Source organism: Besnoitia besnoiti, chromosome VIII (assembly GCF_002563875.1).
Source record: "Besnoitia besnoiti strain Bb-Ger1 chromosome VIII, whole genome shotgun sequence".
In the NCBI taxonomy this organism is placed as follows: domain Eukaryota; phylum Apicomplexa; class Conoidasida; order Eucoccidiorida; family Sarcocystidae; genus Besnoitia; species Besnoitia besnoiti.
Genome location: NC_042363.1, coordinates 2,535,583 through 2,559,652, shown reverse-complemented (window position 1 = coordinate 2,559,652; position 24,070 = coordinate 2,535,583). Strand labels below are relative to the sequence as shown.

At 55.4% G+C, this 24,070-nt stretch overlaps 4 protein-coding genes across 4 annotated transcripts; 3 read left to right on the top strand and 1 right to left on the bottom strand.

Moving 5' to 3' along the window:
* Positions 1-1,602: 1,602 nt before the first annotated feature.
* On the top strand, positions 1,603-2,545 carry BESB_084860 (transcription elongation factor SPT4; the record flags this gene model as incomplete). Its single annotated transcript, XM_029366836.1, has 3 exons — positions 1,603-1,803; positions 2,079-2,226; positions 2,448-2,545. The coding sequence occupies 3 exons, from the start codon at positions 1,603-1,605 to the stop codon at positions 2,543-2,545; spliced, it is 447 nt and encodes a 148-aa protein (XP_029217296.1).
* Positions 2,546-10,028: 7,483 nt separating this feature from the next.
* On the top strand, positions 10,029-16,035 carry BESB_084850 (ankyrin repeat-containing protein; the record flags this gene model as incomplete). Its single annotated transcript, XM_029366835.1, has 9 exons — positions 10,029-12,185; positions 12,401-12,589; positions 12,821-13,021; positions 13,276-13,446; positions 13,732-13,935; positions 14,133-14,310; positions 14,511-14,707; positions 15,050-15,189; positions 15,438-16,035. 9 exons carry the CDS (start codon positions 10,029-10,031, stop codon positions 16,033-16,035), a joined length of 4,035 nt encoding a protein of 1,344 aa, XP_029217295.1.
* A 5,069-nt stretch (positions 16,036-21,104) lies between these two features.
* On the bottom strand, positions 21,105-21,515 carry BESB_084840 (histone H3; the record flags this gene model as incomplete). Its single annotated transcript, XM_029366834.1, has 1 exon — positions 21,105-21,515. The coding sequence occupies one exon, from the start codon at positions 21,513-21,515 to the stop codon at positions 21,105-21,107; it is 411 nt and encodes a 136-aa protein (XP_029217294.1).
* Positions 21,516-22,142: 627 nt separating this feature from the next.
* BESB_084830 (histone H2A1) lies at positions 22,143-22,529 on the top strand (the record flags this gene model as incomplete). The annotated part of the gene is made up of 1 exon (XM_029366833.1): positions 22,143-22,529. One exon carries the CDS (start codon positions 22,143-22,145, stop codon positions 22,527-22,529), a length of 387 nt encoding a protein of 128 aa, XP_029217293.1.
* Positions 22,530-24,070: the final 1,541 nt, after the last annotated feature.

Sequence of the window (24,070 nt, the reverse complement as noted above, 5' to 3'; positions counted from 1 at the left end):
GTCGGGGTGCAGAGCAGCGAAGGACTGTGCAGAAACGAAATACGACAAAGAGGTAGCTGCAGTGGCACGTTTAATTGAGGAAGTCCGTCGAAGAGGTGAATTTGTTCCACCAGCTTGCCACGACAGCTAATGCGTTGGATGGGCAGAGAGAAGACACGCCGCTTTTTCAGGGTAGGCGCACCCCCCCTTCCTTGTCACCTCGCGTCCCCGCGCGGCTTATTAAATCTAGACCAGTGGCCGGTTTAATGAACTGTACACCAGTGGCGTTCACCGCCAACGAATGCTTTTCAAGTCAAGGTGCAACAGAACAGTCTGCTGGTGCGCTCGTAAGAGCCTCGCTATGCATCCGCCGCTCGTGCATCAGGCTTGACTGTCGACGATAGGCGGCGCACGTACGGAGCGAGAGAGCGCCGGAGACAAGACGAAAGGCGGAGCTGTTACTTGGACGTTTGATTAAGTCAGTGTCATCTGCTCGCGAAAGCAGTTTTGTTAGGGAGGCTTCGAGATACATATGAAACTCCAACCGGTACGCGCCAAGGTGAGTGTAGGCATAGCATTTTTCTATGCATATGGTGGGCGAGTTGCGGTGACCGCGTGCTGTCTCCTATTGGAAAAACACGGCGATGAGAGAGGCTTTTCCCTTTGTTTTCGGCATCGCATGTGTTCGATAGGCAAACATTCCACGAGTTCTGAAATGTTGTAAGGGCAGTCACCTACGCTCCAGGGAACGGGGAAAAAAACAAGGAGCATGTTTCTTCCTTCTGCGTTTGCTTTCCCCTAATGTCACCAGCGCGACCGTTTTTTCTTTTTTTTATACCTTACCTGCTGCAATGAGGGACGGCATTTAGCATGCCCCTTTGGTTGTAGTTTGTTTCCCTCCGACGATAGATCTCCCTGCGTCGTGTTGTCCTCGTCACTGCTGTTTGTCGCCGCTGAGTCGATATCTCTTTTATTTGGTGAGTTCTCACCGGGCAAGAGCGCTAGATCTTCCACGGGTCATATATTCGGTAACAAACAAGCCGGAATCGTGAACGCGTGGCGTACAAAGCTTCTTCTGGAGGCTCCTGTTGTGTCAGTTCATCTACTCTCAGATGGGAGGTCATTCGATTGCTTTTTATATGAGGCGTGCGTACATCTCCTAGCGTCTCACCCTATCTTCACATCATCTCTTCAAAAAAATCCGAATCCTGCGTTTTCTTCACGCGTCGCTTGGTGTATCGAGCGTTTTCCGTCCCACCACGAACTGTCCCGCCGGCAAAGTCTTTTGTCGCATCCCGTTTCTCGTCTCTTCGGCGCAGGCGCGTGTTTCATTTGCACTGAGTTCGTCTGTTGCAACGTCAACGCCCTCGGTTTCCTCTCCTCTGTCTTGCTCAGTCCGCAGCCTTGCCTTGCCGTCTTCCTCCGTTCTTCGGGCGTCTCGCCAGCGGCTTTATCTTCCCCTGATCCGTACGTCAACTCCTGGCGCAGTGCGGCCGCTGCTTTCTGTGCGTGCCTCTGCGCGGTCGGGGGGTATCCTCTTCTCCGTGTGGCCTTCGTCGCGTCTCCGGCCTCGCTGTATCGCGACCCTGCTTCCTACGTTTCTTGATCCGCGTTCCTGGCAAGATGGAAGGAGGGGGAAGCGGTTCCTCCGTGTACGAGGTCGACGACACAGCGGCGTCGCTCGCAGGCGATCCGACGACTGTAGCGACAGTGCCACGGGGTCAGGTGCGGAAAGTCAAGAACAGGAGTGGCCAGGAGGAAGACAAAGTCGTTCTAAAACTTCGCGCCTGCATCTCCTGTCGCCTCATCATGAGCGAGCAGCAGGTAAGAACGGGCCAATAATGACACATGATTTGTCGAGGGTTTAGGATTCACGCGTGCCGACTGTCGCGAATGTGTCTTCGCCGTGGCTTCGCTCCCATCACACCGCCTTGTGGAGCCCTCACTGTATTTCCTGTTGCTCCGCCCCCCCCCCCCCTCCCCCGCCCTGCGGAGGCCGGCGTTTTCTCGCTCTCCTACCAAATAGGGGCGAGGCCTGCGCACGTGCAAATCGTGGTGTCGACGTGAGATGCGATGTGCCCTTGGTTCGTTGTGTGCAGTTCTACGACGAAGGCTGTCCGAACTGCGGGTTCCTTCAAATGGACGGAGACAGGCACCGCGTGTGGGACTGCACGACTGTTAATTTTGCGGGATTCGTGGCGATCATGAAGCCCATGGCCTCCTGGGTCGCTCGCCACAACAAACTGAGTGCGAAATCCGTCCTCCGCTCACAAAGATTCCAGTCTCACAGCAAACAGAATCCAGGGAAGCTTCGGTCTAGTTTGTGTGGCAGGTTCGAGGTTGCTTTTCGCAGGCGTGTGTGGGGCGGGTTGGGATCGTGGCTATCTGAGGTGGCTGTGCGGCGAGTAAACGTGTGTATCATCCAGTCTGCGCGAGTTCTCCTGTCTGGCTTCTGTTGTTCTCTGCAGCGGAGGTCGTTCCTGGCTGCTACGCGGTCTCCGTCGTCGGCGAGCTGCCCGAATCCGTCAAGGATGATGTCCATCGTGCGTCTCACTACGCGGATTGAACTGCGGGGGTAGCTACGTCAGCGAACTCCAGCAGCTCTAGATCTTTTGTCCAGTGGTCAGGAACACAGACAGGACGGGAGAGAACCTCCTCGGCGGAAGACCGAGAAAAGGGAAGGACTCGCGCGGGATGGGCGAGGCACAACCTTCTCGTGAGAGAGGCATCCAGCAGGACAGCGTGGCACGCGTCTGAAGAGGGAGTTTCTCCGTGTTGGATCTGATTTCACCGGTACTTCGGCTCCCGTGTGTTCCCGGTCGTTTCGCCGCAGTCGTTTCCAGGACTACCATCTTGTTTATGTTTTTCTTTGCTGGCTTCGAGTTGCGACCTTTCAAGATGTTTTTTTGTGTTTTCGTCACGTACACCCTCGAATCCTGCTCTGAAACTGGTTCTGCAGTGCGCTGTCGCTGTTGTCGACTTCATATTGGTCTCGTTTCTGCTTCGCTTCTTGCATTTTTTGTCTTGGCTCTTTTTTTTCTCTCTGGCGAACTACGTCGGGTTGCCTCTCTATGTTGTCTGCCTTTCTTGCACGGCACAAGTTCCCTGCTTCGAGTTTTGCAGTCACGACGGTGTCTCCACTGCTTGCGTACCTCTCATGCTTCGCTTGAACGAACTGTCCCAATGCCATTGTGCTCTGTGGGGAGTTTCTCAACCGGCTTTTGGTTCTGTTGGTTGTTGCACGTTGTCTTTTCAAAACTGCGTTCCCTTACTCGGTTTTCTTGCCATCCCCTCGATTCTCCCCCCCTTCTTCGCCACACGATACCGGTAGCTCGGCCGTATAGAGCGTCACTCCGCGTTGCCGTTATTCTCAGTCTGTAAAATCACCGAGGCGCTAGCAGGGGCCTTCCACCTCCTCCAAGCGGCGTAGCAGTGCCCGAAGTACTGCTTCAATCAGCTACGCGCAGCTAGTACGTTCGTATGGCTAAGTGTGCAACACTAGGCGACTGCGTGTATTTTCTCACAAAGCTTACACAGGACGGCTCCGAATGCATTGTCCCGGAGCGCTGATAGCGCGGAGTCACTCAAGGAACACAGCGACTCAGCGGATACATTCGATGTGGCGGTCTTCAGCCGGCGGAGGAAGTTTCGTGGCTGTTCTCACAGGGTTAGGCGGTGAGGCATCGTGTCCGCAGTCTTGCACACGGTATACTCGGTGCTAGGTATCAGCGACTGTGTGCGGTCGCGGGGGCTTGCATTTTTCTGTCGGAATCTATCCCTTCGACTATCAAGGCGCTGGTTTCTTGATGTGCAGGCGCCGGACGAAGCTTCTGTCAACTTCAGAGCGCGCCTAACGGCAGTTACATGCCAGACTCTGCTTCTTGCAGCTTGAACGGCTAGCATCTTGGCATTCACCTCTCTCAGATAGCATATCATGCTTGGCACCGTGTTGGGCCAAAGAAAGAACGGATTCCTGGCATTGAGAGGCGACGTATATGGCAGCCTCTGTGCCCCTCTCACGTGCCGTTCTGCGCTGCACGCTACTGAACACCTTGTCATCGAAAAAAGGGACACGTTACGCCACGTTCTTCCGACAGCGCCGGCAAAATTTGCCTGTGTCGATTTCCTGTGGTGCTGTGCATGGATGCTTCACGAGTTCCAAGACCCCCAGCAGGTCACGCCGCACAATGCATAGTTTGTCAGGCTGCGTGTAAGATTCTCCACGTGCCCCAGGTGTGACAAATTCGTATTGCAAACGAAACGGCGGCTGCATGGAGTGAGGCCGGGAGATGTTTTAATCGCCGGCGTCCCAACGCTTTCCAAAGTCACTAGCACTTTGTCAAGAGGCGTACAAACTGTGCGCGGTCTCGGTAGACCTCCCACGAAAGGGTTCATTCTCCTCAGCATAACAACTACAACGGGCCAGGTAACATGTACATACCAAACCTGTTCCTCGGCGCTTGGCTTTTCCTTGGCATTCGTGCTGTCTGCGCCCTCCTCGAATTGCTCCGCTGCGCGTTTCTGCCGTAGCGTACATTGTTGACTGGTGCTGACATATCTGTGCAACTCTGACGAATACAGCACGTGGAATCAAGCGATGGGATGAAGCGATCCCTCCCTCTCTTCTTGGATCGGCAGATCGGTGTGAGATAAGTCACGGCGTACTGCTGTGCTTGAACTGACTGCACAGTTAACTGACCGGTAGCGGTAGCGGTTTCAGTTGGCTTGGCAGAGCCCTGCTCTACTTCCCTGTAGTTTAGACTGTGACGTTTCGGGTGGCCTCGCAGACAATGCAAATGCTACGGAAGAACGTGAGGACGTTCCACGGCAACACAACGCTGTGTGGCCCCGGCTCCTAGACTGCAAAGAGCATTTGTCCTTTTGTTGCAGCCTCGTCAACGAAGGATGCCTCACAATACTCGAGCGGATAACTGGAAGACGAAGGTGACCCTAGACCGGCTCATGTTCTGCAGTGGGCGGGCGGCCGGATAAGCGCGCTTTGGAGTGAATCGCGATACGCCTCAATAGCCGCATCAGCGGCGTCGGATCGAGCTCTAGGGGTACGCGTCTGCTCCCGAATTGCCGCAGAGATTCGCCAAAGCTGAAGGCATTTGAGCTGTGCAGCGAACTAGACAGATGTGGCCAGACTGTGCCACCCCTGTCTGGGAGTTGTCTCGCTTTGCTGGCACTGAATAAGAACCTTCAAAGCTTCGAAGTAGACATGCTGGGGCGGCCTCCGTCGGCCTGATCCGTCTCGCCGTCCTCATTCTCAAATCCTGTTCTGGCTGTGGCGTGTCCTACCCTATCTCGTGTCTGCGCCTGCAGCACGCGGCGTGGAGGAAGCCGCGACCTTCGAATTAGCATCTGCTCGCCCGGCGTGGCTACCTGTCTGGCAGCTACTATTCCCTGGCTGCGAATCCGTGGCAGCTCGCCCTTGGCGGCTAATCCGCGACAAATGCACGAAAGTGCTCCCCCTCCGGCGTCCCGCACGCGCGACCACCGGTTTTTTCGGGTTTTCTCCGAACAAATGACGGGGGAGCATCACGCGCTGCGCGCGACGCACGCGGCGCGGCCGTGGGACGGAAGCGTTTTGATGACGCAGCTTAGCTTTTGCGACGTTCCTGATGATGTGGGCTCATGCGGAGGGGTGATATTGCCAGAGGCAGAGAGGGGCGCGGCGTACGGGATTATGCCAGGATGCTCAATGCGGGCATGCCTGTTTGGCATCGGGACAACGGCGTACATACGAGTGCAAGAAAGGAAGACGCGCGCGTGGTCGTGCCTAGGCAGCGTGGCAAAATGCATATGGCGCCACAGGCGTTCACAGCGGCGTATGCTTGTAGATGTGTGAATGAATATGCAGTCCGAGTCCGCGAATCCCGAATGTTTTGATTTTTTGGTTTTCTCAACCTCGAATATATCTCGAACTGTGCTCTGTTCGCCGGGACGCGTTTGGAAGACTGACTCGTCTTCGTGCCTGCGGAAAGCTGAAAGAGCGCTGCATGATTCAGAACGTGATGCTCGGTTTCTTGGTCTGCTGTGAGGGTGGGCGCCGCAGAGCGTAGTAGAGCGCGAGACCACCTGTTCTTCAAATTCTGTGGCATTTTCTCGCGAGAGATTTACAGAGCGTTTTTGGTCATATTTGCTTGCGAAAAACACCAACTGTTCTCAGTTACTCCTCTCGTCCTCTTCTGTGTCTCAAACTCAATTCTTTCTTTGCCGGTGAAAGTTGGTAAGCAATCTTGGGTCTAGAACGTCCATTGCAAACCGTTTTCTCCGTGTCTGCGTGCCGAATTTCCGCCAAATCTTGTCGGGGGGGTGTAACGAAAGTCCATTCAGCCATCTTCCAGGCTTGCTCGTCGCGGCGAACTTGTCTTTCTCCGTTCTCCTTCGCCGAACTTCGGCTGGGGTTTCTTATTTTCGGGGTGCCTGTTCCCTCTCGGTGTCCTGCTGTCCGTCGCGTTTCTCTTCGTTCCCCTCTCCACCTTCCTCTTTTATCAGCATCTGCGTGGCGATTTCCGCCGTCCTATTTTTTTTTGGAGTGCTGGGCAACGACATACTCAAGAGAAGGGGGCGCGTCTCCCTTCCCGCTCCAGGGGCTTTGCTCCCCGCTGGCGGCCTCCAGGCCTAGCCCAGCTGGAGGGGCTCTTCCTTCTCGGGAAGCTTCCCTTTGCATTCGTTATTTGTGTCCTTCTGCCACGGCTTGAGAATGTGCTTCTCCGCCTTCTCCGCATCACTGCCACTCTTGGGTTGAGTAGCTCCCGTAGCGAACCTCCGTGGATGGATTTTGACGACGGTTCTGCACTCTGCAGGAAGGGTTGCGCATTTGGAAACCAACACGGAGGCTTCGGAAGTTCCCAGTCCATCAGGAAAGCGGGTTGTACATATACCCCACGCCTCGCTGTTGGATTGCTTCAAAATGTTGCGTATCGCTCGCGCAGAATGGCGAAGCACCGCCAATTCTTCAAAACCACTCTCTTCTCGTCGCAACGGTAATTAACCGCTAGACCTGAATGTGTTGCCTCTGAGGTGCACAAAATAATCCAAAATTGAACGAAAACTCGCGCAAGCGCGTCTAGAACGCAAGCCTATTCGTGGCCATCTTGGGGAAAACGGAGGAATTTGGAGGGAAGAGAGGAACCTTCCTCGTCTTCTGGATGTGGAGGACCTTTGCGAGTGGAGGATTTCTTCGCCACGATGCAAAAAGTTTATGGTAAGTTCATTTTGCCGTTGCTCCCAAAACTGAGCGTCTTGTTCCGATTCTGGGTGTCAGTTGTATCCCGCAGATGTCAGGTTCGAGTTTTGCCACTTTGGATTTTGCGGTGTGTATACACGAGAGAGCGTCGCCATTGTCTGTATTTCGAATGCTGTACTTTCGCGTCAGCGTGCGCGCGTGTGAGTTGTGGTTCCTCATGGTGAGGCTCGTTTTGTCCCTGTTTTCCTGTGTTATTTCAGACTTAACCTCCCGCTGATGGGACTGCTGTGTAGGCAGTTCTCTGCTACTGCGTTCCCGTTCCCACTTCCCACATCAAGACTCTGTTGGGCGTTTGTAGGCTTTGCATAGTTCGTTTTCATACTCACCTCGCTTTGAGACTTCCCCCCTTCTTCACAACACCCCTGCGTCCTCTTTTCGCTTCCCTGCGAAAGGCTTCGACTTCCGCGCATTCCCCGCTGAGAAAACCAGTCGGCTGACTCTCGTGCGTTCGGGGTGAAAAGCTCTGAATTTCGAAAGATTCTTTAAGGGTTTTGCGTCTGTTTGGTAGCGGCGAAGCGGCTTGTCACGCGTGCTTCGTCTCGAAACGGGCAGAAGAGGTCCGCCGGCAACGGGGAGTGGCTCGATTCGCTAACGGCTAGAGAGGCTCTTGCGATTGCGCGTCTTGCTTTGCTCGAAGAGCTTTCTTCTCTCGTCATATACAACGTTTCCTCCACCCCAAGTTCGAATTCGCGTGTGTTTCTCGTCTTCTCCCTCCCCCCTCGTGTGTCCCCGCCTTCCGCGTCACCCTTTCGTAAAAGGCACACGCACACAGGTGTGTCGGCGATTGGCAGTTCTCGCGCGTTTCGCGGCGGTTCAGTGTGATTTGCAGGGTTCACTCCATTTTTCCGCTCTCTCCTGCGTAGACGTGCACGGCGCCTCCGCGTGCCGTGTTGCTCGCGGCTGCCGCGCTCGCTTGAGGCAGGAGCGGGAGCGACGCAACTGGCTGCGTCGTCACAGCTGCCGTTCCCCGTGAACATCGTCTAGCCCCTCGTGGACTTCTGCGACTTATATCCGTACGCAGAAGTTCTCTCGAGTTTTTCTTTGGTGAGGAGCGTGCGAGTGTACGCGTATGAGTTGGTTCACACTCATACTACCGTGTGTGTGCGTAATACGATTTTGAGAATTTTTCGAAGGGAGTACAGGATTCCGAAGCTTGGCGTCGCGCGTCCAGGGCGAGTCTTAGGCTCGGAGGGGAGAATGCCTCTTTTGGGTTCTTTCCTTTTTCTCGCGTGTCGATCTCTTCTCCGGTCTCGGGGAGCAGAATTTTTGTCGAAGTAGAAGAGAAGTCCGTGTGTATCGGGGGGGCATGCTGCGCGAGTTGGCAGAGTCGCGCACTGAAGGAGGACGCGAATTCCGGCATTGGCTCTGGTTTCCGAAAAACTGAGGCGTGCAAGGGAGAGGCGTACCTGTATTGTGCGCGCGAGTCTCGGCGTTTTCTTTTTTCGCGGACACGGCACCTGGCAGGCTTCTTGGCTCTCTTCGTGTCGATCTACGTCTACCGAACTGAAGTGTGTGTGCATGAAGCTTTTCTTCTCGAACCGAAGAGTGTGCGTTTGCGTGCAGCACTGAAGCGTTCGGCTTATGTATTTAATGTTTTGAATCTGGAAGTGCATGCATATATAGAAAGAAGGGATTTCTGTCGCGTCTGGAGATCTCTCGGTCTTCGAGGAAGAGGTTTCCTTTTTATTTCCTGGGCCAGCTCCTGAGATTCCTTTTTGTGTCTGTGGCGGTGTTGCGCGTTCTCTAGCGAGGTTCACCGGCTAGCACGCATATTTTTCTGCCGTTCCATTCGGCCCTGGAGCTTCGATCTTCGCCATTTCTCCGCATCCGCTCGACTCGTTTCCTCGCTGGATTTATCTCCAGTGGACTACCTCCGCGGCCTCGTTGACTGCAGCATGCGGATGTCTGCACACGGTGTATAGCTCCAAGCGAGGTGTCTCAAAACTCATGCCTCTTAGTTGCAGGTCGCGGGTTTGAAGATTCGCATTGAGAGGAGAGCGAGGATTCCTGTCTTTCGAGGTCCTTCGTGAGTGGAGAAACGGGGAAGGAAGTTGCGCGCGACTGCATCTTTGGTCTGCTTCACCGGCAGAAGCGAAGGAGTCAACACAGGTGTAAAAGGAGTCTGCGTAGAAGATAAAGACGTCTTGAGGCGTGGTCTGGCTTCGGAGGGGCCCACGCGCGAGCGAAGAAGAGGTTGGAGAATTCAGGAAGCGATCTCCTTTCAAAAACAGTTTGTCTCTCCCGTTGGTACAGAGGCTTGACGCGAAGAATCGGAGGCTAGGGAAGGCAAGGCAGTCAAGCAGGTCTCATTTCCTTTTCCAGTGTGTCATACGTTTCTCTTGCCAACGTGTTTTTTCTTATCCACGACAGTGTTCATCTCCGTCCGATTTCTCTCTATATCGCATTTCTTTTCTCCGGCTAGCGCCAGCATCCGCGGGCGTCTTGGGTATATAGATCAGATCGGTGTGTGATTGCTGAGAGTTACGTGTAATCACGTAGACAAAGTCTACTCTGCTCGAGGTTGATGTTTTTTATTTCCGAAAAGTGACGCTTTCCTGGCTGCAGTCGACGGAAGAAACACCATCGAGTGTGGCAAGGGAGAGAAGTGAAATCCGGCGACTTGGATTGGCCTCTTTCCGTGTCTTTTGCACTTTGCCACTCTCTCTTTTCTCTGTTCTCGCGGAACCCTTTTTCTCGCACACACAAGGCGAACCGTTCCCGTCCGCCCCGGCTGTGCGCACGTGTCTGCGTGCTTCTCTGCTGATTTTCTCGGGTTTTTTGTGGTTTCGAGAAGATGGAAGGACCGAGCACTGTGGGGTCTCCGGCTACGCCGTTCGGTCAGGCCTCCGTCGCGCCGGCGGCTCTTTCCGCCGCCGAGGCAGGCGAGGCGCTGCGGAGAGAGGAGGAGAGCGAGATGATGATGGACATGGAGATGGCCCCTGCCTCCAGCGCGAGTCAGGAGACGGCGCCCAGCGCGCTTCTGAGCGCCCCCGGAGGCGCGTCTGCTGTCGGTGCGGCTGACCAGCTCGGCGGCGCGGTAAATGGGAACTCCGCTGCTGCGGTTCGCGAGGCCGCGGGCACGGGCCTAGTCGAGGCAGGCGGTCTCGTCGCTCCCCCTGGAGACGCGTGCGAAGGTGAGGAGGGCGCCATGGAGGAGGTGGAACACCCCGAGGAGACTCAGCAAGGCGGACAGAGGATGGACGCGGCCGCAGGCGGCGAGGGCGGCGCGCCGGATGCGCAGGTGGGCAGCCTCGGCGGCGTCGGAGCGGCTGCGAGGCAGGAGGGGGAGCAGGCGAGGGAGGGCGCGGGGCTGGGCGACCGGCGCGACGAGGTGACGGAGAGCCAAGGCGGGGAGCGGAGAAACGAGGAGGAGCTCGCGGCGGCGGGCGGGCAGCAGGGCGCCGGGGTTCCGCAGCAGCTGCCGAGCGAGTCTAAGAAGCGCGAAGAGGCAGACACGGGGACGAAGGCGAATTTCGCGGCGAGCGGCCTGGAGGCGGAGGAGGAGGTCGACGCGGAAGTCGCCGCGCGTGCGGTGGAAGCGGTGGACATCGCGGTCGCGGCGGGCGCGGTCAATTTGCGGGCGGGGTCGGGGCGCGCGCCGTCGATTCCGGCTGCGTCTGCGCATCCGCACCCGAGTGCGGCGACGATGAAAGATATTTTCGCAGGCGCAGGCGGCGGCTCCGGGGGGGAGGGCTACTTTGCGCAGGGCGCGAATGCTGCGGCGGGAGGCGGAGGTGGCTCTTCTTCCGCGGGTCGGGGCGGCATTAGCAAGGAGAAGAGCGGCGGTGCGCGGAAGAAGACGAGTCCGCCGACGCCGAACGACGTCTGGAAGGATCGGTTGAAGCTGCTCGAGGGGTTCCTCGACGTCGAAAGCATCTTGCTGCTGAAGCAGTGTGCGCGGGTGTTTTACCGGCACAAGTATAAGCCACACGACGGGATTCTGCGTTTCCATAACTTCCGCGGCTACGACCCAAAGGTAGTCATGGAGACGATCCTGCCGCTGGCCTCGCGGTCCATTCACCCCGCGATCCGCGAGCGCGGCTTGACGCTCGACTTCAGCCACTGCACGCTGATGAAGGACGTGAGCGTCGCGCGGCTGATGGACGCAGTGCATGGCGAGAAGGAGGAGAACCAGATCTTAGGGAATCTGAAGGCCCTCTGTCTCGACTTTTGCTACGAGATCACCGACAAGGGCCTCTCTGCGATGCTCACGACCTACCTGCCGCACCTTGAGCGCGTTTCAGTCCGCTGCGCGCGCAGCACCGAACTCACCTTTGTCAGCGTGATGAACCACTTGAGCAGCGAGCGGTGGCCTAAACTGATCTACTTCGACGCGAGCTTCACAAACATCTGGCTAGAGGCCGCGACGGCGATCGCCGACCAGCTCTTCATGAACGCCGCGCGACTCACTGCGCTCCACAGGGAGGAAGAAGAGCACCGCCGCGCGCAAGAAGCCGCAGACAAAGAGGAGAAAACCAGGCAGAGACTCTTGCAGACCGCAGCGGCGGAGGCCGCAAACGACGCCGACTTCCCGCTAGCGGAGCATGCGGTCGCCGAGGAGGGCGAGGACGCCCCCGCTCCCCAGGGCGAAGGCCAGCGGATAGGAGGAGGCCCGGCTGCATCAGAGCCCAAAGCGGTCGCAGGAGCGCAGTTCCCCGCGTCGCCCCTCGAGGCTGACATGCAATGCGTTGAGGAGGGGCGCGGGAGCAGCGCCGAAGGGCAGCTCGCGCCGGGAGAGAGAGATAGCCGCCTGCAGAGTGGAAGAGATTGCAGAGCGAGTGGCGGCTCGGACTTCTTTGTGACGCCGTCGCTGGAAATCACCGGGTCAGTCGCCTCCAAGTCGCTGCTTTTGAAGGTGGGCATGGAGAGTCACTACCGCGCCTTCTGCCAGGCCGTCAAGACGGGAGACTGGGAGACTGTCTCGCTCGTCACCAAGCGGATTCAAAAGGAGGTACGATCGGCGACCCCCGCCACACACAGCCGCAGGAAAGAAAACGCATTTTTTACAGGTCTTCCAGCCGCCACCTGCAAGGCGTGACCGTATGAGATAGATCTGTTTGCGTGACCCGCTTTCCTAAGAGCAGTAGGACGTAGCAGCATCACGTCTCGCGGGAGTGCGTTTCGTCTTTGCACAGGAGTCGATTTGTCTCTTTCTTCTCTGCGCAGCTGAGCGCCCTGGCCGCGACGACGCCGTATAACAGCAGCCGCCTCATTCTGTTGCAGCAGTTCCGCGGCAGCGAGCTCCTCGTGAACGCTCCGTTCACTGTCGAGACGACCGAAGAAGGCGGAGTGAACGTTCTCACGTTGCCTATATCCATCGCGATTCAGCGTACCGACACCGAAATGCTCGGCGTGGTGAGTCAACGCGTATACATAAGTCTGTAAATATATGTAACTTTATGTTGGCATATATATAGATATGTATTTGTATGGTTTTATGGATCCGTGTGTCTTGGCGAAGTCGTGAAGGTCTCGCTGAATTCGTGTGCTGTGCATACTTTACGAGAGTGTGTCCCTCTCGCCCCTTTCTCTCTCTCTACCTCGGTAACAGCATCGTGTACCGTGTGTGCGTGGTGTGGCTTTCAGCTGCTGAAGCGAGGCGCGCAGATCGAAGTCTGCGACTACTTGGGCAAGTCGCCGCTCTACCGCGCGTGCGAAGTTGGGCGGCGCGACATCGTGGAGACTCTCCTCGTGGGATACGGCGCGTCGCCGGAACCCGCAGACGTCCGCAGCGAGCTCTTTCCGCTCCACACGGCCGTTAAGAAACAGGATGTTCAGATTGTTAAAGTGAGGAGAGATCAATATTAGGGGATATGCAAGTCGGCACATGCAGCCACGCACAAGAGGGTGTGTTACGAACGTGTTTACGTGAAGAGGGGGGGAAGGAGGGTGCGTGGGGAGGCGGGCGAGGTCGTCAGTGCCGCTGGCGGGGAAGCCGTCCCTCACGAGCCTGGAGGCGTCGGGGGAGGCAGGCATCGCCTTCTTTCATGTGTGTATTTTTCCAGTTTTTTTGCTTTGCGTGGATTTGTCGTTCCTTTCAGCTGTTGTTGAAGCGCGGCGCGTCCCTAGACCTGAAGTGCCCGGCGGTGAAGTCCTACAAGAGTGCGCTCTTCGTTGCCTGCGAAGTGAACGCGCCGGAAATCATTCAACTCTGTCTCGAGGCTGGAGCGGATCCCAACTGGAAAGGGCACAACTCGTACACACCGACGCTTGTAAGGAGGCTCCATCAAGTCTCAGGGGCGAGGGAGGCCGTCTTACGCTCGCCTCCCCCCCCCCCCCCCCCCCTCCTCCTCCTCCTCCTCCTCCCCAAGCGACATGGGCGTGTCCCTTTTGGGCTCGAAGCCGTCTAGACGCAGAGACAGCAGCAGCGGCACCACAGCGTGCCCATACACCGGATGATGTGAATGTCTGTCGGCATGTTTTCTGGCGCGTGCCCGAATGGCGTGGCTGGAGAGAGCGTCGAGGCAACGCGCCGTGTGTCCTGTGTGTGTCTGCAGCTCGCCTACCAGCTGAACAGCGCCTGGCTCCCGCACTTTTTAGACGCAGGGGCAGGGAACGCGAAGAACCGCCGCTGGGTGCTGACGGAAGTTCTCTCGTGCGCCATCGCGAAAAACGATCTCGTCGCAGTCGAGTTGCTCGTCCGCAAGTTCCCCGACTTGCTCGCACGAAATCACCAACTCTGGAGTCGTCCGCTGATCCAGGTAATTTGGGCGAAAGACGCATATCATTCCTTCTGTCTGCGCAAGCGTTCTGGAGTCGCCGTATAGATATGGATATACAGTACCGATAGACAGATACATACTGACAGTTATAGATAGATCAAAATCAAGGAAGATATAGATATATATATCTTTCTTCATCTTTCTTGTGTTTTCGGCGTTGTGCGGTGTGTGCATAGGCGGCGAAGCAAGGCAAGGCAGACATCATCTCCGCGCTCCTGGCAGCGGGCAGCGCCGTGGACGTCAAGAAGGAGGACGGCCAGACGCCGCTGCTCGCAGCTGCCGAAGAAGATTTCGTAGTTTGTGTCCAGCTGCTTCTCGACGCGGGCGCAGACATTAACGGCGCGAACAACGCTGGTAAGGGCTCTCCGTCGTTTAAAAGTGTTGTTTTCTATCGTCTGTGTGAGACGCGTGTCTGGAGGGGTGTGTTGTCCGCTCTGGAGACCGGGGATGTATCTGCGGGTGACAAGACTGGGAGGCAAGTTCTTGTCTAGCTTGAGGCCCGTTTCCTCTCTACGGTTTGAGAGGGATTTTTTTTTTTTTTTTCTTGCTTTCAGGTCTGTCGGCGCTCCATTTGGCTTGCACGGAGAACCGGACCGAAGTTGTGAAGTTGCTGCTAAACCGCGGATGCGACGTGAACATTGGCGACAAGGCGAACGGCGAGACGCCGCTCATGATGTGTATCCGCATGCGTAACGAGAAAATGGCGGTTCAGATCCTCGAACTCGGCAAAAACCTCGACTTGGAAAAGAAGGTAGGCGACAAACGACGGATAAGGGCCTATGTGTGCCATGCAGGGATCCGCATGTGAATCGGGGATACCTTTTGCTGGAACATCAAGCAAGTATCCGTATGTGTTAGCCTTTGATGTTGAATGGCAGAAGAGCTGTCTGGAGACACGTCGAGGCCATGAAAATGCTTCGTCTAGCGGGAATAGACCGACGGAGATATGTATGCACGCATATATATGTACATACATATATATGTATATGTGTGCATAGATGTTCATATGTTCATATGTATGTGTAGGTGCGTGGCTGGTTTGAGCAGATGGGGCGTGCACAGTTGACTCGCGGTTTTCGTTTTTGTTTTTCAGGATCACCAGGGCAGCACGGCTCTTCTTTACGCGATGTTCTTCGGGCAGTACCTCGTCGCGGGCATGCTGATGGATCGTGGAGCCGACGTGACCGTCAGCGACCTCGCCGGCAACAGCGCATACGCCATCGTGAACGAGCGGTGAGTTTTCCGCAGCGAACCAGAGATATACGTACACAGGCGGAGACTGCAGAGTAAATACGGAATGCATTCGTTGGAAAAACGTCTAAAAGAGATTCAAGACTCGAGCGCGTCTCTAGATAATAGGCTTAGGCGGTCGCGTGCATGGCTGGGATGACACGGTTTGGGATTCCGTCTATTCGCGCCGTGAGCGGAGTCTCGCGTGAGTTCACTTTTGTTTTTGGGTGCGGAGTGGCGTGTCTTTTCAGGCTGATGACGCAGGGCGCAGACAAGCGTGTGTTGCGCAAGTTCCTGCGGCTATACAAGAGTGCGCGCGAAGGCAAGCGCCCGCGAGCCGTCGCGGGGTTGTTGACAGACGCGGCGCCTGCGGACGATTCGGCGGCGAGCGGCGCGGACAGCGGACCAGATGGGGGTGGAGCCGGTCGGTCTTCGCGGCGCGAGACGTCGCGGACAAGCCGCCGCAAAATCACGCTCTCCATGGTGGGGTCGACCGTAGGGACGATGGGTTCGTCGGTTTCATCCGCCATTCTGTCGAGTGGGAACGCCTCCACGCGGACGTCGATTCTCAGCTCCGGTGTACGTACACCGCCGGCGGACGCAGACAGCCAGGCGTCGCGGGGCTTCGGCGCGAGTGCAGCGGCTGTGGCGGAAGATGCGTCAGGCCCCCGTGGCATGCAAAGCGCCGCCGAGGGTCAGGACATGGACGTCGACGAGGAAGATCGGGGCGCGGCGGCTCGCGCCAAGAGCAGCGCGCGCGGCGGTAAGAAGCTGAAGCTAGAACCCAAGAGTGTGCTGCAGGTCGCGAAGTTGCCGATCGCGCTTTTTCGCGCCGCGAAAGCCAAATAGGAAATTGGGAGTGGAAGAGAGAAAGAGAGAGGCTACGACGACTGAAACGATCGACAGCCGTAGGCGCCGCCAGGAAGCGCAAACAGCGACAGCAGAAGGGGGGGGTGCGGGGGGGGCTTCACAGGTCGATGACCCCAACGGGAGGAGGCGGAGGAGAGACGCGCGTCTTCGCGTGTCTTTTTCGCGAAAAAACAGCGGCGGACGTGTGCAGAGACTGGCGAGCTGCAGTCTCTTCTGCACAGCACGCCTCCCCCTCCCCCCTCCTCCCCCCTACCCCGCGCGCGGCGGTCGCGCCACTTTTTTCACTGTGGACTTTTAAGGACGAGAAGTGCAAAAGAGAGAGGCCAGGATAGCCAAAGAAGACGCGTTTTCTGTGTCAGTGTCGCCGTGGGTTGCTCAGCCTCTCTTCTGCTCCCGGTCTGCGGGTGGGTTTCGGGTAAAGGACGCGGAGAACAGGAGTTTTTCGAGGGGCGTGCACAGAACCTTTGCTGCAGACAGGACGGAAGTCGCCAACGACTGAGGCGCATGCAAGTCAAAAGCCTTTGCAGCGAGAAAGAGTCGCAACGAAAGGAGTGATAAGCGGCGCGAGATGAGAGAGAGAAAAGGAATCGCGGCGACTCAGGCAGAGGGCCGGCGTTCAAGCAAGAGATTTCAGTTTCAGAGGCACAGCGGGCTCGCTTGTATAGATCATCGTTGCAGCCCCTGCATTATTATTCCGTGCGGCGCCCAAGACGTAGAAGGAAACGAAACGAGTCCGCAAACGAGAGACGGTGCTCTCTCGTGGGGGACTTCGTTCTTGACCGAGCGTCGATGCGCTTCTTCCGATAAAGGCAGGAAGGGCAGTACGCGGAAACCCAGCAGCTAGCACCAGTTTGCTGAGGAGAAACGAGAGTAGTCGTGATGTGTGAGTGTGTCAAGGACTCGGCGACTCCGTCTTCTTCCTGTCTTTTAAGTGAGGGAGCGGCGCTTGTGAGGAAATCCCAGGAGGAAGCGACAAAGTGTATCATCATACGTCTATTGTTTTTGTTTTTTATGCAGTGTGCGGTGGTATCGTGGAACCGCGTTTAAAGTGTTTAAGGAAACTGGGGCGAGCGAATGCTCCTTATATACGGGCTTCGAGCCTATTCAACGATGTAGCATCTGGAGCGCAGCGGAAGGATAATGTGTGTTATTGTGTGTGGACGTTTAGAGGACAAACAGGGAGACGAAGCTGGGTGTAGAGAGAAGGAACCGTGGAAGTTTCGCGAGGGGTAGAGTCGCGGAGTAGTGAGATCATGTGCGAGTCGACTGTGGGAGCTGGCCAGAAGACAGACCCTGCTCTTTTTCCTTTCCTCGTTTCACGTTCCGTGTATCTCCGTCAGGACTTCTCTAGTCGTTTTTTCGTACTCGTGGGCGTCTCTGTAGTCGTGTGTCCGAACCGGCCGTTCTTATGTCGCGTGGTCGGTGAAGCGGAGAGATCGCAGCTGGCCTCGCAAGTTCTCACCAAGCAGGCCGGCGTCTTTCCGCCTCTTTTCGGTGCACCACCCCTCTTCTTGTTGTCTTCTCTCGTGTACGACTACGCGAAACGTGCATCCGTGAATATCTGTGTGTGGACTTGTAACTAGTCTACAGTTGGGTCGGACTTCGCAGTTCTCCGGGCGTCGCCAGCACTGAGTCATACACTTCTGGCGCCTCGATAATATTGTAGAGCACACGCGTCCTTTTTTCGTGTCGCCAGATAGCGGCGAAAACTGAACTTGCGTCAAAAATACTCTACGAGACGTGCAGCCTGGCAGACGCATCCGGTCCTGCTCACACGGCGCAACCGTAGGGACACGGATCACCAGCGCGAAAACCATGAAAAATTCGTGCGACGTCACTGAGAGCCCACTTTCTGCTGGTCGGCGTAGCAATCCAAATCAAGCAGCTTCGCGGAAATGTTTGGCTTCTGTCTTGAGGGCGCTGTAGACTCCCATATGGAAGCGGCGCTCTCTTTCGGGGAGGGAAGCGGTGCACAGCCCCGCTCGCGGTTCGTAGGTTGTTTTCCACGTGTGGGAGAAGGGAAGACACACAGGGTGGTTAACCTTGAAGCAAAGGAGCACAGTTTGACAAGAAATAGAGGTAGTGCGTCGTGGGCGGGAAGCGAGGGACGTGCTTTCGGACTCGGGACAGAAAGTCCTAGCCATCTCGAGATTTGCCGACCAGAGGTCAGCAACAGCGAGGCCAGGAATATCTTCGACTTATAGTTTGCCACATCCATTATTCAGCAACGGCGAACGCGACTAGTACTCCTGGCCCGCGGATTGCCGCTACTCCGCAAAAAACCGGTGAAATAGAAATGCTTGTGAAGATACCTAATCCTGTCTGCCACCCCATCCTTCGCACCTCTCTGTGTCAGTATCGACCCAGTAAGATGCTTCCCTGAGCGTCCGCAGGGCGTTGTGAGCCCGCGGCGAGAGCGGGGAGAACACGGTAGATCGCCTTCGTGATCAATCACGTTTACATCGAGGGCTTGTGAGCAAAGCTACGTGAGTCGAATTGAACTGCTGTAAAGGTGGCACCTATGCAGAGACGTATCCCAGGTTATCCGTGTGCCGCCGCAAGATATCGATCACAAGATCCGTTTACGACGCAGAAGGCCAACGAGCCTTTGCGCTTGCTATTCCTGCCGCAGCACTATGGTGAAGGCAACACTGAGAACACTCCTGCGGTCCTTCAAACGTGTTTTGGGAGGCACACAACTTCTCTTTCATCTCCCAGCCGCAGGAAACATGAGCTCTTGAGAAGTGCTACACGTAGCCAGAGCCGAATCCCGCTGGGTACAGATGTCCCCTTGCGGAAAAGCTGCAGCTTTGCTTGCTTGTTCACTGACGGAAAGGAGAAATGCAATGATTAAACGCTGCGCTGACGTCCAACAATGACTTGGGCATAGCTCAAGCCGGGCGAGCCGATTTACATATGTGAATGTGCCTAGGTTTTCCGTGCCGCACAAGGAGCAAGCCAAAGGTGCTGCATCCGGTAGTCAGAGATGGTGCAGTGGCTAACCATCTAAGTTGTAAGTCGCTTGTGGAATAGAACTAGCGATATAGGAATCAAGAAGATGCATCTCTAACTATAAGCCGTGTTACACGAATCCAGGATGGTTCCATCGACGGGTTTTAGCACGCTGTGAATATTGCCGTCGGCTGAGTTGTCGGTGGAACTGGAAGCATTATTCTTCACTGACGTGGCGAACTCTCGGACGCCGCTGCCTCTTACCTGCTTTTGCTGCAGTACCTCAGACCGTTCAGATATACGATGGATACCACTACACCTAAAACACTTAGCACGATGACATCCCATTACCAAATGCATTATCATTAGTGTAGCGGGGCCTTCTAGGTTTTCCATATGAAATCTATTTGGCAGAAAGAGGCTCAACAGTATCACCCTAATCAAATAATACACAGTCGCACCAGTTGCAGTTGAACAATAGAAGAGCTGAACACTATCCATGCATACCAGGTGTCAATGTGTTTCATCCGGCCACTGAACACGTGTGAAAACAACCATAATCCACAATCAATAGCTGCACGGTTACGGTTACTAGAAGCATTTAAATGTAACAAAAGATTGTCTGAGCCACGGCTCGGATTCATGGTGGCCTGGTGTGGGTAAGGGGACATTAGGCCGAACCTGCTCTTGATAATTCGATTCGAGACAGCTGCGTCGCCGGTGGCTTTCTTTCTCACGGGTATCGCCAAACGTCACCCAGCTCTTCTGGGAAAAAATTTGCCACTGGAGCTGCGACAACAAAACAGGTCGGTATCACTATCATCTGACTGCCAGGATGGATGTCTCGCTACCCAAGGATGCAACCGCTCTCGGCCGGCAGGGGCATCTGCAGGGTCAGCAGAAATTAAGCTGTGAAGAGCTATGTAAATTTCGTAATGGTGACTTGCGGACGCAGTCGGCCGGAAGCGTATTTCCGTATTGGTCTCGCATTGTCTGGCAGAGCGATTCCCAACGACTGATGGTGCTGCGGCCGCTCCGGACATCAACAATCTGCTATCCCCCTGAACGCACACGTAGGTTTTGATTTAGCAGGCGCGACTGTGATGAGCAAACCAGAGAGAGGCCCAGTTCCGCATCACGACGCAGAAAATCTTCGAAGAACGGGAGAAACAAGTCACAAAAAACAGGCTACAGATCTTGTATATATACATATCTGGCGCAGTCAGCTCCGCCGACCCCTACAGTTGCGTTTTTCCGAGATCCGTTGCCAGACGTTAGCTCTTCGCATAACACGTTTCTGGTGTGCTGGGGAGCCCCAAAGCATTGCCGTTGAGCGCCGTAATTGCCGGTGAAAAGGCATGTGTGTACGGGCCGGCCGCTCCTTTCTCAGAAACTAAAGCTGGAAGTCTATGCTAGGTTGCCGAAAGGCGCCCATGTACATTAACTAGTGTACTTGTGGAGCTAATATGAATTCGAGTCTCGAAGACACCTAGATATCCCGGACGTTCGTAGCAAGTTTCAACCTTACTCGCATACTGGAGCTCCTCTAGTCAGTAATTCAATTAGCTCTGGCCCCAGTATCGGTTGAACCATGAGACTGATTGGCAGCGACACTATCGTCTTCGTATAGAACTGGCTGCGCAACATTTCCCTTCTCCGTGGGTTACAGTGAACTCTAGGAAGACAGAACTCCGGGATAGCTCAGTGCACCTTTGGTCGTTGTTCGTGTTAAGCAAAGCTTTGCAATATACCAACCACGGTGTACCGTCACTGGCTGGGACAGATTGGCCAAGACGACACCGAATTCATATATACTGATGAATCCAGAGCCACGAACACTGCCGACCTGAGGGAAATCCTAGAACTGTTGACAGCGTCCAAGATATCCGCCGCCGCATGGACCGAAAGTAACACAGGTCGCTCGGATGATGCCGTCTCATGAGGTGGCTTCTAGTGAAGCCTAAAAGGTGCTTTAAAAAATGCTGTGGTCTTACATCGTGATTTTTACGCCGCACTTCTTCGAATAACCCATCGTGCCCCCGCTAGAGTAGGCAGTATTGTGGCCTTGGCGCTGAGACACGCGGCCCTTGAAAAGTTTAAGAGCGCTCGCCACGAATTCGGCGGGCCAGCTGGATATCCTTTGGCATGATAGTGACACGCTTGGCGTGGATTGCGCACAAGTTGGTGTCCTCAAAGAGCCCGACAAGGTAGGCCTCAGCAGCCTCCTGAAGAGCCAGGACAGCAGAGGACTGGAAACGCAGATCCGTCTTGAAGTCCTGAGCAATTTCACGCACGAGCCTCTGGAAAGGCAACTTGCGGATCAGGAGGTCCGTCGACTTCTGGTATCTGCGGATTTCACGGAGAGCGACGGTACCGGGGCGGTATCGGTGAGGCTTCTTGATGCCACCGCTCATGGGGGCAGACTTGCGGGCAGCCTTGGATGCAAGCTGTTTGCGAGGGGCTTTCCCACCCGTCGACTTTCGGGCCGTCTGTTTCGTACGCGCCATTTTGCCGATGAAAGTTCCCGCCAAAAAACGATACGGCTCGTATATGAAAACACGAAGTGCTCCGTTGCGTGGGATGATGAAGTCCGGTTCACCCTATGGACGACGATGGAACGAAAAAGAATGTTAGTGACGTTTCGTTCGCGCCGCGCAACCCACCCCCAGTTCGCAGTAGACGACGCCGTCGACGCTGGGAGGGGTGAAGAACGACGATCCGCCGGGTGCACTATTCCGCAAACACACCTCTCCACCGGCGCGCCTCCCACTGTCTGCGCCAACCAGGGGGTGTACGTGTTTGCGTGTCTGGCGTTGCCGCCGCGTCATCGCGCGGGGGATTTTTCCGAGGAACTCGCGAGGGATATGGAGGAGCTAGCCGCTTTTTGGTAGATGAAGGCGACAGCGGACAGAGAGTGCGGCGTCTTTATCGCCCTCTCGTTTCTCTGCGCGGACCGTTTGTGCGCAGACAGCCCGGGGGGGGGATGCTGGTGCAGGTGTTTCGGTTACAGAAGTATCATTCTTCGACTCTCAGTATTTCCGCGGTAGCAGATTTTCTGACGTGTTTTACACGGTCCCCTTCTTCCCTCGTTTCGGTTTACCAGCCCCTCCTTTTCTTGTTTTTAAATATTAAAGATGTCGGCCAAAGGAAAGGGCGGTCGCGCGAAGAAGTCCGGAAAGAGCAGCAGCAAGTCTGCCAAGGCCGGTCTTCAGTTCCCTGTGGGAAGAATTGGACGCTACCTCAAGAAGGGAAGATACGCCAAGCGTGTTGGTGCCGGTGCTCCCGTGTACATGGCTGCCGTCCTTGAGTATCTCTGCGCTGAGATCCTCGAGTTGGCGGGCAACGCCGCACGTGACCACAAGAAGTCGAGAATCATCCCTCGTCACATCCAGCTGGCTGTTCGCAACGATGAGGAACTCAGCAAGTTCCTCGGCGGTGTGACCATCGCCAGTGGTGGTGTGATGCCCAACGTCCACTCTGTGCTCCTCCCCAAGAAGAGCAAGACCAAGAAGTCTCAGTAAAGAGTCGGACGCAACACGCGGAAACAGATTTATCCATGAGATACGGAAGAATGTGTCTCTTCTGATGTATGAGCCGTGAAAAGAATGATTGAGTTGTTTTCAAGCTGCTGGGCTTTCTGAGGAGGTCCCTCAGAGGTGTTTCGCCTGTTCAGCACCCAAAAACCTCTTAGGCTTCACTAGAAGCCACCGATGAAGGCCAGTTTGCCATTTGGCATTCGTCTGGTGTGCCTTCCAATTTGTGCGGTGTTCTCGCAGATATGTTCCATTGAGTCTTTAAGGCACTCCCAAGTCCAGCATCGTCAGATCGTTCCTCATTGGCTGTCATCCAGCTGGTGGCAATAACCTGATTCGTTCTGACCATCAGTGGACTGTACTTTTTAGCTACGGCAGCCTGGCGCATTTTTTGATTCAGGGAGCGGCAACAGACTGCAATGAAGTACAAAAACAACAGGGTACACGGGACGATAGGGCTTGAGCCCAAGTGCTCACTCAATATGGCTTAAGACAGCTAAAAGTGTTAAGTTACAGTATCACGGCAATCATGTTTGCTTGAAAGCTGGAAGACGGACTTAAAATGTCGACTTGGATTATGGCTGAGGTATAGCCTTCGTGATACATTGGCTGATATGCGTGGATGCGTCATCAATTTCACCGCAGCTTCCAGACACAAGGTTCGCAGGACTCTCGCGTTGCCGTCTTCGTCTCAAAAAAATTTGGGCACGCCATGTGCCAGCTGGTGAACGTCTTCAGCTGTACGGGCCACCGTCGTACCCTGCCTAGGTAGCACTTTATTTGTACGGTTCACACAGGACAATCGGATTGCGGTTGGGGCTCGCCCCAGAGCCTCTAGAAGGCTCGTTGCTGCACAAATGAGGCGCAGTTTCTTTCTACGCGTACGTCAGGGGCCATGGTATCCCGTGACTGTCCAGTTACCCCAGTCCCTGGCGTCCTTATTTTGAGGTAACCTGCCTGATCGCCTTTCCTTCTACACTGGCAGAGATGACAATAGAACTGGGGGGCCTCGTAACTCCGGCCCGTGCGCAGAGTCTCGTTTTACAAATACAGTTTGTTTGCCATCAGAAAGTGTAGCTGCGATTTACTCGTTTATCCGGATATGTGCATGGGTCAGCTACGTCGAAATTAATGGTACAGAGTTTAACTGTGGGTTAGTTTTAACGCCCACGGCAGAGCGCTGGATTGGATACCCCGGACAGTGCGCTCCCATTAGTAAGAATCATAGTATAAGTCACCGGGCATGCAACACCAGTCAGATATCAGCTAGCGCTGAAACCCTGCCCCCCCTCGCCGTTGGTGGCTCCTAGCATAGTATGCAGTCTACACGATGGAACGCTAAAAGGTACACAGACAGAAGGTGTCCGTGTGCAAACCCGAAAATTCAAGGTTTACAACGACGGGCAGATCATTTAGACTTGTAAAAAGAACAGACATGGGACCTCGCCGTGTTTTCGTGTGCTGTAACAACAGTGTGTCTACCTGTGGAACCAATCTTAAAACCAGGACCACTCCCAGAAAACCTAGTG